The sequence below is a fragment of the Denticeps clupeoides genome, chromosome 1 (genome assembly GCF_900700375.1).
Source record: "Denticeps clupeoides chromosome 1, fDenClu1.1, whole genome shotgun sequence".
Classification (NCBI taxonomy): Eukaryota; Metazoa; Chordata; class Actinopteri; order Clupeiformes; family Denticipitidae; genus Denticeps; species Denticeps clupeoides.
In genome coordinates, this window is record NC_041707.1 from 19,855,694 (window position 1) to 19,868,210 (window position 12,517).

The window sequence follows — 12,517 nt, forward strand, 5'->3', positions numbered from 1 at the left end:
GAACTTAATGGCATCAGCCAAGTGAATAGGGTGTGGATGTGGAGGAGTCCTCTGATGGTTTGCAGTGGATAGGTCCTCTACAGGAGGGTCATGATGAGCATTTGCTAATGTAACATCAGGATTTACAGAAAGAAATCGATGAAATCAAGACAAGATGTCTTGGTAGTTATGTCTATCTTGAAGGAGAGGAACTGGCTATCCACCCAGCCCATTTTATTGTTGTGTAATTTTTGCACCTAGTTGCCAAATGCACCATGTCTGCAACTAAACCAAGCATGTCTGTGTTGTAATTTAAGAATTCCAGGTGAATTCAGCTGTATTACATTTGCAAATATCGACTCCAAATTGCAAACAGTTAAGCAAAGAGCTCTCCAAGTTCATGAGAGAACATTGTGTGGGGGTTATAGCATGTTGGCCTATAGGTCTAGACACGAAAAAACCTGGAACACTTGACCTAATTTTATATATAATCGATTGAGCATAAAGGCAGAAAAAACTAAAACACTATAATGGAATCAATATGGCACCAAATACAGTATTTCATTGTGATTATATTATAATAATAATACATATATTGTATATTTTTGTATTATTTGAAATATTACATGGTGCAGTGGTCAGTAATATGCCTTCTCTGAGAAACATGCAAACTAGATAAACTGGTAACTCAGAATTGTCTGTTTTGTGTGTGAAAGAGTGCACCCTTTGATAGGATTAAAAAAAAAAAAATTATGGCATTTAGCAGGCACCCTTATCAAGAGCGACTTAGTCAGTAGTTTAAAGTTTTTATTGTGTGTGCACAAAATGTGTCCTCTACATTTAACCCATCACCCTCAATGGGCAACCATGAGAGGCACTCTGGGAGCAGTGTGTGTGGACAGTACCTTGCTCAAAGGTACCTTTGTGGCACCTTGCAGTTGTTTCATGTACAGGGAGTGCAGAATTATTAGGCAAGTTGTATTTTTGAGGAATAATTTTACTATTGAACAACCATGTTCTCAATGAACCCAAAAAACTCATTAATATCAAAGTTTTTGGAAGTAGTTTTTTATTTTTAGCTATTTTAGGGGGATATCTGTGTGTGCAGGTGTCTATTACTGTGCGTAATTATTACCCATTAATATAATTATACCCATTTCAATAATTTATTTTTACCAGTGAAACCAATATAACATCTCCACATTCACAAATATACATTTCTGACATTCAAAAAAAAATCAGCGACCAATATAGCCACCTTTCTTTGCAAGGACACTCAAAAGCCTGCCATCCATGGATTCTGTCAGTGTTTTGATCTGTTCACCATCAACATTGCGTGCAGCAGCAACCACAGCCTCCCAGACACTGTTCAGAGAGGTGTACTGTTTTCCCTCCTTGTAAATGTGATGATGGACCACAGGTTCTCAATGGGGTTCAGATCAGGTGAACAAGGAGGCCATGTCATTAGTTTTTCTTCTTTTATACCCTTTCTTGCCAGCCACGCTGTGGAGTACTTGGACGCGTGTGATGGAGCATTGTCCTGCATGAAAATCATGTTTTTCTTGAAGGATGCAGACTTCTTCCTGTACCACTTCTTCCTGTACCACTGGTGTCTTCCAGAAACTGGCAGTAGGACTGGGAGTTGAGCTTGACTCCATCCTCAACCCGAAAAGGCCCCACAAGCTCATCTTTGATGATACCAGCCCAAACCAGTACTCCACCTCCACCTTGCTGGCATCTGAGTTGGACTGGCGCTCTCTGCCCTTTACCAATCCAGCCACGGGCCCATCCATCTGGCCCATCAAGACTCACTCTCATTTCATCAGTCCATAAAACCTTAGAAAAATCAGTCTTGAGATATTTCTTGGCCCAGTCTTGACGTTTCAGCTTGTGTGTCTTGTTCAGTGGTGGTCGTCTTTCAGCCTTTCTTACCTTGGCCATGTCTCTGAGTATTGCACACCTTGTGCTTTTGGGCACTCCAGTGATTGTTGCAGCTCTGAAATATGGCCTAACATCTTGGCAGCTGCACGCTTGACTTTTCTCAGTTCATGGGCAGTTATTTTACTATTTTTTTATTTACTAACCCTGTTGACTATTTTGAATGAAACGCTTGATTGTTCTATGATCACGCTTCAGAAGCTTTGCAATTTTAAGAGTGCTGCATCCCTCTGCAAGATATCTCACTATTTTTGACTTTTCTGAGTCCTTCTTTTGACCCATTTTGCCAAAGGAAAGGAAGTTGCCTAATAATTATGCAGACCTGATATAGGGTGTTGATGTCATTAGACCACACCCCTTCTCATTACAGAGATGCACATCACCTAATATGCTTAATTGGTAGTAGGCTTTCGAGCCTATACAGCTTGGAGTAAGACAACATACATGAAGAGGATGATGTGGACAAAATACTCATTTGCCTAATAATTCTGCACTCCCTGTAGTGGATGCAGACTTTTGTTTGGTGGTTTTCACATTGTGTACTGCTGTGTGTGGATTATATGATTAATTCTGTGTTGCATGGACCACTCTGGACTGATTCTCTACTGATTGTCTCCTTGTCCGCAGGAGCAACAGACAGCGGTGGAGTCTGCAGAGGCTGAATGCAGAGCAATACTAACCAGACTGCTGCCACATGTGCCCCTACCCACTCACCAGGTAGCTTGTGAACTGTTTACATGCACGCACATCTATTTTGTCATTAAAAAAATAATAATAATAAAAAATAAAACCTCAAACCTTGTGTCTGTTCTCCACACAGAGCCACAAGCAGTGGCTACAGAACTTTGAAAGTGCAATGAAAGAAACAACCTCAGGACTGGCCACACCCTCAGAGGATTCTAAGGTGACTGTTCTATCAGGTCTTCTGTAGAACTCCAAATCTCACTTTTAGATCATTTGTACATTGAACATTTAGTCTGGTTTTGTGTGTGCTTTTTGTAGGTTATGGCAGAGAAACTGAGAGAGGCAGAGGAGACACAGAAGGTCCTACAGAAAGATTGTGAGACGTACAAGAAAGTGTTGTCAGAAACGGTATGTTTGCTTCAGGTGGTCTGCACTGAAACGCTTCCTGTTGAATTTGAGGCTATACCTGTTAATAAGTCCAAAAAAGTACCGTGGTTTGTGTTTCAGATGCGCTCTGCAGGAGAGGGCGAACTGGTCAAAAAGGACCTGAATGAATGAGCCATTTTAACATAGATAGGGCTGTGGGTTGGTTCTTTTCTGTAATGCTATCTAATTAGAGCGATGTTAGGATGGTGCGCATCATGTTGACATGTAGGCGCAACCTGTCCACCGCAAGTCAGCAGCTAAGTATTTAGTGCATTACCTCTGGGATGTAATCCATGCATCGTGGTGCAGTCCGCAAGTTTATTGTTGTGCAGTAAATTGCTGAAGACCCCTTGCCTGTATAATTGAGTGCTTTGGGTTGTCCCACAGGAGGGCATTTTGCAGAGGTTGCAGAGCAGTGTTGAGGAGGAGGAGTCTCGCTGGAGGATGAAGTTGGATTTGTCACAGTCTGAACTGAAAGAGGTGGGTGATTTACCTTGGTAAGAAATTCCAACTAAGCTCTTTTAGTTTGTGATTGTAGCAGAGGTTATGGGGGGAAATCACCTTTATAGCTTTATTATAAAACACTAAGGCAACCATAATGTACATAATTTGCACATTAACTGAAGACAGCTCAGGGAAATGATTATTACATCGCAGGATCCTGAAGTTAATGCCTGAAAGCCAGCCCAGTTTAGCAATTTTATGTGACAAAAGGAATATTTAAAAGAAAACATTTACAAGTTTCTCTCTACAAGTTTTCTTTTTGGTTTGCCTCTAGATGAGCATGAAAATGATTGAACTGGAACACGAAGTGGACCGATTGAGTGCAGATGGAGAGTTGGATAGTGTAAGTTTCATCCCTGCCTGCTGTTTCATGAGCTGTTAGGACCACTACATTCATTATTTCATTTTGTTAGTGATTGTAATGCTCAGACTATGGTTCTCTTTCTTTGCAGTTGAAGATGGACAAGCAACATTTGGAAGCTGAACTGAAGCGAGCAGAGCGTGAAAGCGCCATCTATGTGTCAGAGGTCAGAGAGGTAAAGCTCACTTTTTAAATTTGACCTCAAGTATTATCCCTTGTTTTGTTGGTGTGAGCCCGTTGTTGTGTGTTTTACATGTGCATAACACACCCTATAACTATTATATTTTCATTTTTGTATCATTACTCAGTTTTGCTGTAGTCTTTCATCCAGAGACCCAGTGCTTTTCAAAGACTCGACTATTTTAGACCTCTGATACTGTGACATTGCTAACAGTGCAGCTGGGGTACTGAAAATGTAATGAGTGCATAATCATCAATACATCCTGACCTGCCCAGTCAACATGAATATGGGAAATTAGCAATTTATATGCATTTTTTTCTTCTGACCTCGTTCATTTTGTAAAGCAATCAGTGATTCTTGCAGCACTAAAAATAGTGGCCAACACTTATAAGTTCCAAAGTACAGACATTCTAGAGGTGCAGCTATCAGTTATTTGTTCAATTAATCAATCAAATAGTTTTTAATAAATACATTTCCCTTGATTCTTTTTTTTTTCTGAAATAGAAGGTTTATTTTGCAACAATCACCGAGAAACATGTTTTTAGAGGTATCAGCATGACTAGGCCTCACTACATAATTTTCAAAGAGTATCAGAATCAGAAAACTTTATTAATCCCGAAGGAAATTGCTTATGCTACAACTGCACAGAGGGAAAGGCAATGTACATGTACAAGACATACAGCAAAGATAGACCGAGAAACAGATACATTTATGAGTATAAATAAAAATAATGAGCATGTTGTAATGGCTAAAGCAGCATTATGTAAGAGTTAAAAGTTGTCAATAAGTGAGTTATTGCACAGTAGAACATCAACAGGAGACAGTTGCACAGAAGAACAGCAGCGGAATAATCATATTGCACAACCCCATGTTTAAAGACTTACAGGTAGTGAGTGTAAGGTAGAGAGACAGGACCACTTATTGTGTGAGTGAAAGTGAAGTGATTGTCACTTGTGATACACAGCAGCACAGCACACAGTGCACACAGTGAAATTTGTCCTCTGCATTTAACCCATCACCCTGAGTGAGCAGTGGGCAGCCATGACAAGCGCCCAGGGAGCAGTGTGTGGGGACGGTGCTTTGCTCAGTGGCACCTCAGTGGCACCTTGGCGGATCGGGAATCGAACCGGCAACCTTCTAATTACGGGGCCACTTCCTTAACCGTAGGCCACCACTGCCCCACGTGAGTGGCAGAGGGGTGCATTATTGCTGGAAATATTATTGCATTATTACTATTCACCTCAAGGTGGTGAGATTGAATCTTTGGGTTTCCTTAGCAACCCTCTATAGCATCATCAAACTGCTCTATGTTTGTATTTAGCTCAGATCCTACACAGTTTACCCCCTTGCCCTTCTCGCTTCTCGCTTCAGTGGCAGCCCATGACCATGGCCACGATCCCCGCCTCCCAGCCTGCCCCTATTTTAAACCTCGTCTCACACTTCATTTCAGCTCAAAGATCTGTTGACTGAGTTGCAAAGCAAACTCGATGGTTCATACACAGAAGCCGTCAGGCAGAATGAAGAGCTCAATTTGGTAAGCCTCCGTCCCCAGCGCAGTCTTTAGCCAGGCCCTCTTTCAACCGCTGTCTCTCTCGTTTCTATAGGCCGTTTAATACGTTTTTAATAACTGTCCTTTGATCATCCATAACCTTAAGTTCCAGCAGTTACTGATGGGGATAGCTAGCCAATGCTGGGAAGATAGGGTATCATTTCTTTCTCATTATACGAGCTCATCAGAAGGATATTGTTTTTCTGATGACACCCCAGAAGTTCCTTGGGGGTTATGGATGATGATCCTCTCTGTTTTTCTGACTGACACAGAGGTACAATACTAACACCTCCTGTGGTACTCACAGCTCTGAAATTGCCACTAACAGTATTGCATAGCATCCTCTTTCCCAGTCCTTCTCACTTTGTAGAGCTGGTGTCACGTTTTCTGATTTTCAGGAGAAGGGTCACTTTCTGTTTAGCTGCACAACCGTCTTGGTTATGAATTTGAGGTTTGTCAGAGAATGTTGCTTGGCAAAGATACAGTGTTGTAACATTATGCAGTTATGTTCAATATCAGCTGTTCAAATATCACTCAACCACTTCTGTTTCTATTTTATAAAATTTTCCCAACAGGCTAGTTTAAACATGGCTACCGGATTTAGTATGCCGGAAACTGGCCTTATGGAAGCATAATGTCTTAAAGGGCATTTTATACAGTGTATCTTTTGCCTGAATGTGTGTTTTTGTATGAGGTCATTGTATTGAGGTGATATTTTACTTGCTTCTCTTCCTCTTGGGTTGAGTACTGCAGGCCGGCTGCTGTTCATATGGAAGGGATTTTTTTTTTATCCCCCAGGATCAGTGTATAAGCAGTCCACTGACTAAGTCCTTTTCCTTTTTCTTTTTTTTTTTTTTTTCAAGCACAGATGCAGTATTTGCCTGGTGGCAGTGAGCATAAAAAATTCAGAGTTCCATGGAAACATTGTATTCTGGGAGTCAGCCTGGCCTTTTACTTCTTTTTAGTGTACTGAATGACCAATGCAAATGTTACTGTGTACAAACATATAATGCAGTATTGGCCTGCTTTTATAACACCTAAATTCATAACAGGAAAGCGAACAGTATGTGTGTGTGTTGGTCCTGAGTATATCATGACATTTTGTTTTGCTGGCTTGGTGCTCGCTGCAGATGTGGCTCAGTAGGCATATGGGAGGTTTGGCATCACTTCACGGCCTTGACTCTCATTGTCTGCTCTGTGGGTTTAATGTTGCAGCTAAAGAGACAGTTGACTGACACTCTGTGTAAGCTGGAGACTGAGGAGAATGAACGACAGAAAGTGGCTGGAGATCTCTATAAGGTGAGTTACACTAATGCTAGTGTATTTTGAGTTTAAGTTCCGTTTGTGGTGGGTTTCAGATAACTCAACCCAGTTCTGTTTAATTTAATTTCTGTCTATCGGTCTTCAAAGGCTCAGCAGTCTTTAGAGCTGATCCAGGAGGAGATCTTCAAGACGGGACAAGCAGACCTGATAGAGAATAGCAGTCTTATGGTATGCCTAACCTCAAACATTTATTCACTGTAACCTCCGTCAGCCTCACTCACATCACTAGCAGCTCCTGAGGCATCTCCAGAATCAGCCTCTCTCTGTCTGTTCAGGAGGATGTGGACCGCAAGGAGAAGGTGGCAGCGGGTCTGAACCAAACAGTGAAGGAGCTGCAGCAGCTGCTCCAGTCTGTCAACAGACAACTCACCAAGGGCCAGGAGGAGGTGAGTGTGCAACCATTTACACTTCGGGATACAGTCCCCTGCATCCCCAGAATACGTTTACGTTTAATACTGCCTTGCTTTTGTTTTCTAAGAATGGAAACTACGTTGATTTAAGTAGTTTTTTTTTTTTTTTGGTGCCACATCTGTGCAATAAACACAATAACACATTAAAGGACGTGAGAACACGCCTTTGCCTTAATCTTGCATTACGGCACAACCTTGAGTGTGTTTTAATGCTTGCTCATTTGGTGTTATGACTAGGAAATAAAAGAAACTAGTGAACCTTTTTAGATTTGTCTTCAACCTTAGAAATGCACAGGCATGTAGAATAAATGGTCAAGGTGTGACCATTTATAAAGACAGGATTTCTCTCAGGTAATCTCAATCTGAACTGACTGAGGAGCATGATATTTACATTTAGAATTACGCCATTTATCAGACTGGTTTATCCAGAACGACTTACAATCAGTAATGATATAATTGTAGCCAAGGAGAGCTGTGTGTTTTTTATGGATTGAGGATCTTCCTTGATTTGTAATTCTGCATTCTTGTGTTTTTTTCAGATGGAAGGGGATAAAGATTTACCAGAGGTATAGATGGAGAAATCACGGAGTAGCAGACTGGTTCTCTTTTAACACTCCCAGCCAACCACACCTGCAATCCATAAAGCTCTTCCACACTCCCAGTTTATCCATAAACAGATGCGCAGCCTCCCCTCCTAACAAATATGAGCATAGCTCCAGTCAGGGAGAGAGGAGGGGGTGAGCTCAAGAAAAATAAAAAAGGAAAAACATACACACGCTCTTATTTGTCAGGCCTGTGGGTCCCTACACACTCCTGATACAACATACTACTGATGACCTTTACACTGCGAACTGCTCTCCTGATATTCATGTATTTCCTGATGAGTGGGGGAAAAAAACACCTTCCCTGTGAAACCAGTCAGATATGAGGCGTGTGCGCCACTGCACCCTTTCCCTGCTGTAAACTTCCACCTGCGTAGAAGGACCTGAAACCAAAACATCTCCTGCCACCTTTTGCTTTGACGTCATGCTTCTATCCCAGAAATGGCATGTGAAAAAATGACACAGGCCAGTGGGTTGGATGGAGGGGCACTTTTGTTTTAATTCACTCCCGTCCCCTCCATTTTATACAGTGGCAAAAACACTTTGGATACACTGTGGTTTTTTCACTATGTTAGGTTTTTGTGTCAGGAGTTTAGTTTTTTTTTCCCCCTTTCCTAATGATTCAGAAAAAAGTTCTGTTTTTATTTTAGAGTATCATTAACTGTTAAAATCTTCTGATAATACACTACAAGGTTGTGCTATCAGTTGTCCTGACGCGAGATGTAGATGCTCACATGTGCAAAACACCAGGTCTGCTGAATGTGTGTGTTGTCTTTGTTGCCACATGAGCAGTTGGGACTCACAGTTACCATGGACATCGATGGATTTCAAAAGTCTGCCATTGTAAAATTTTTACTTTAGCGCCAGTATGAGATGCCAGGACTTAATGCTTGATGTGTGCAAGTGTAGTAAAAAGTTCTGAGAGTTTAAAAAAACTACTGTGTAAGGAAAATTAAGCGACAGAGAAGATGGCGTCCAAATCCTCTGTAATAAACACACTTGTTCTGTTGCTAATTAAATTTTTTTTTTTTTTGTAAAACAGGAGACCGTTATTAAAAGGGATGCTTGATTAATTTTTTTTCTTCTCTGTGGTTATTTCATTGGGGGGAAAAAACAACATACACAACTGAATAATCTTATTTAAAATTAATTTTAAATCCTGTTCTGGGTTGTTTCTGTAAGTAAATATGGCAGATGTCGTATTTAAGAAATTAAAACTGCATCAGTATGTTTTTTTTTTTTTTTTGGTCTACATTAGAATTAATTATAGAGATCAGTTTTTACATACATTACAAGTATTTAGTACTGTTTTTTTTTTTTTTTTTTTTTTTTTTTTTTTTTTTGCTCTTGACCAAGGTACCGTCCCCACACACTCACTGAGAATGATTGATCGGTTAAATGCAGAGGACTCATTTCCTTGTGTGCACTGTGTGCTGTGTATCACAATTTCACTTTCATGTATTAATGCATTCATCACAATCAAAGCCTGGCACAAGCAGAAAAAACGTTGTGTCTGTCTGGGGGAATAAAAAAAACAAAAAGACCATTTTCATATCATTGTCCTTCACTTGAATCTGTGTAAGGCAATGTCTTTTCAACAGTGTTCAAACCCTCATGTGAAATGGTGAGAAAATGATCAAAATAAAAAATAGGGAAATGGCACTTTCTCTACGGACCTCCGTAGTTTTCTCATGGATCCTCAGTTATAGATGTAATTGCTGAACTTCTACAGTGGGGGGCAGGCTTACGTTACACTTTTTTTTCGTTTAATTCAAAGAAATGATTAAACTTGGCAATTAATTAATATGCTTTACTTCTTAAATAAATTTTCTTGTACTTCTAGAAAAATTAGCACTTTATTTATTTTGTTTGTTTGTCTGGTTTTCTTCCTCCTGTGATGTTTTTCACCAGACATTGGTTGAGATTTGTCCTGGTTTTATAGAAGGGTTAAAACATACATTTTAATTCCCTGCCTGGGAATCCATCTTATGGTCTCGATTGTTATGCTGGTGAGAACACATTTCAACTGATCGTCAGCTATTGTAGTGTCACCTGAACTGTCATTTCCAGGGGACACGAAACCAGTAACAACGGTGCTATTGTGTGGATCTCATGTCAGCAGACTGCAGGCCGGAATCAGCACATTCCTCCCTTTCCGCGTTCAGCGTCACACTACACTCAGCTGATTCACCACCGGCCTCCTGGCCTTACGTACGCATTACAAACAGGGGTCCTACCCCATACTCGGGGCCGTGGGAGAAATGAACTGAGAAATGAACTAAAATATTGTTTCAGTGCAAAAGTGTCTTTCTGCTGCAATATGTTGTCCACGCTGTTCCAGGAGCTGATGTTAGGGACAAGCTCTCGAGTACCAAACTTTCTTAATCAGAGTAGCTGCATCCTGCTAAGGCAGGGGATAACTGGAAAACCCGAAACCTAGGACACGAGATTCAACCTCTCTCTTCAGCACAAGATATGCTGGGCTGGTGCTCCCCAGGTAGAGATTAGGACTTGTGAAAGTGTGGTGGCTCCTGCTGGTGTCTGATAGGCCTTGGGTTTTTGTTGCCTCTCCATCTTGTGTGTCCTGCAGGCCCGGGCTATCCTCGGTTTTATTTATATCATGTGTGTTTTGACCACAGGAATGGAGATAAGCAGTGTTTTACACTCTTCTGAGGAGCTTAGCTCACCCTTCCAAATCAGAAGTCATATTAAGTGTGAGAATGTTTCTAGATAACAGCATGAGCAGATTTTGTTCAGTTTTGATCTTGTGGTATTACTTTACATGTCTTTCATTTGACTGAATCACTCTCATTCAACTAATTACAGGAACAAGTCCCCCTGGAGCACTCAGAGTGTCTTGCTCAGGACCACAGTGTAATGGCTTGGGTTAGAATTGTTGCTGCATCACACTTATGTTTGCCCCAATATGCTTGCCAAACTGGGTTGCAGGAATATAGGACGACCAAAATATGTACATTGAAAAGCTCCAGTGTTTGATGTAAATTGTTCAGTTTTTGCTGGCATGTTTTCTTGAGTCATCCAGATGTTTCACATTAAAAGAAGTGACCTGCGTGATTATAGGATATTGATATATGAAGGCACAACAAGAAGTGTAACTTTCTAATTAAAATGTTACATAAGAATTCCTAGTATCCCAGTACATTTTTTTTTATTTCATTACTGACTTTTTTCCTACGTCGGTCAGTTGGTGCATCTGAGCCCTCACAGTTTTGGCTTTGAAAATACTCCAACTTGGTGATGGAAGGCCCTTACACTTAGAGCCACCATTGGTCATTTACCCACCATTTTGGTCGAATTGTACTGTGTACCATGTACCATGATAGTGACTCGTTTTTAGGTAGTTACCACTTACTGTAGGTGTGATTATGATTTCCGTTTCCATAATCTGCTTTCTAAATACTTTTCATCTCACCTGTAAGAGTGACCTATACAGACATGACATGCCTGTTAAACAGAGGTTGATTGATGAAGGTGATTTGCAGAATCCATCTTCACTTGTTCATGAATTGAATTTTCATTAAACCCATATCCAACACCAGACAAATATTTCATTTTCAATTAAAGCTTTGAAGTAGGATCCCCGAAAGCACTGGTGGTGCTGTGGTGATGACTGCTAATTATTGAGGGAAATCAACAAAAAAAACATTTCTTAAAAAATAAGCAGACTTTATGTAAGTTCAGGAGACTGGAGCTGCAGCCTAGCATGCCACACTCCATCACACGTCCCATGTGCCTGAGGGATCCTGCTGCGCGAGGCCCACGATACCCCCCTGCCTGGAGCTGGCGCTTTGCGGGAGGTCCAGGTCAAAGGCTCAGTTTGTCCCCCACAGTGCTGAACTGCAAAACTCCAGTATGTATCTTGTTTTATTGCGCCTATAACCATCCCACACACGTCACATTATAATGCACACTCCTCCTCACTCACAGGCGGTGTTTGTGTGTAAGCTCTCATGCACATATGTGTTTCTGTGGGTGAAAGTATTTAGAGTGAAAGTGGGGGGAATTAAAATCACAGTCAAAGGATTGTGCACATGCGTAAATCTGCTACACCCTCGCCATCGCAGCAGCCCTGCATCTGCTCTCCATCAAGATGGTATGTGGTGAGCTTTTGATCCCGTGTCTCTCTCTCTCTCATTCCCTCACCCCGGTGCCTAGTACAGTGTACTATAGTGAATGACATGAGGCACTCTGAGATCATTGCATGCGCTTGGAAAGGGGCTAAACAATGGGGGGGAATTTCACACAACAGCCATAAACACTCTTTAAGTCTCAGGCCGAGACGGACGTGGCCCAGAGCTACGTTTTAGGGTGTTTATGGCATAACAGCACCCCACTCTTGCAAAGCACCGGGGGGGCTGGGGCGTAGGCTCATTTGGCGCTGGTGTGATTACCAGAACAAAGGGGAGCAGAGGTTTACACAATCCTGCTGCGTTTGTAACTGCTTAGAAAAGATATTTGATGTAAAAAAAAAAAAATCTAAATCCTATGTTGGCTCATTATATTACAGTTGTCGCTAACCATTCCATTAAAAAAATCCCC

The 12,517-nt window shown here is 41.2% G+C and overlaps 1 protein-coding gene across 3 annotated transcripts in view; it reads left to right on the forward strand.

Moving 5' to 3' along the window:
• Positions 1–9,030, forward strand: part of ktn1 (kinectin 1) — a 34,494-nt gene extending 25,464 nt beyond the window's left edge. For 2 of the 3 annotated variants that reach the window (XM_028983348.1, XM_028983365.1), the window contains 11 exons: positions 2,545–2,634; positions 2,738–2,821; positions 2,920–3,009; positions 3,415–3,507; positions 3,806–3,874; positions 3,984–4,067; positions 5,524–5,607; positions 6,838–6,921; positions 7,033–7,113; positions 7,221–7,331; positions 7,895–9,030. In XM_028983348.1, coding sequence (XP_028839181.1) covers positions 2,545–2,634; positions 2,738–2,821; positions 2,920–3,009; positions 3,415–3,507; positions 3,806–3,874; positions 3,984–4,067; positions 5,524–5,607; positions 6,838–6,921; positions 7,033–7,113; positions 7,221–7,331; positions 7,895–7,927 — 903 coding nt within the window. In that variant the 3' untranslated portion in view covers positions 7,928–9,030. The remainder of the gene's footprint in view (positions 1–2,544; positions 2,635–2,737; positions 2,822–2,919; positions 3,010–3,414; positions 3,508–3,805; positions 3,875–3,983; positions 4,068–5,523; positions 5,608–6,837; positions 6,922–7,032; positions 7,114–7,220; positions 7,332–7,894) is intronic. The other variant, XM_028983356.1, reaches the window with a different exon arrangement.
• The last annotated feature ends 3,487 nt before the right edge of the window (positions 9,031–12,517 follow it).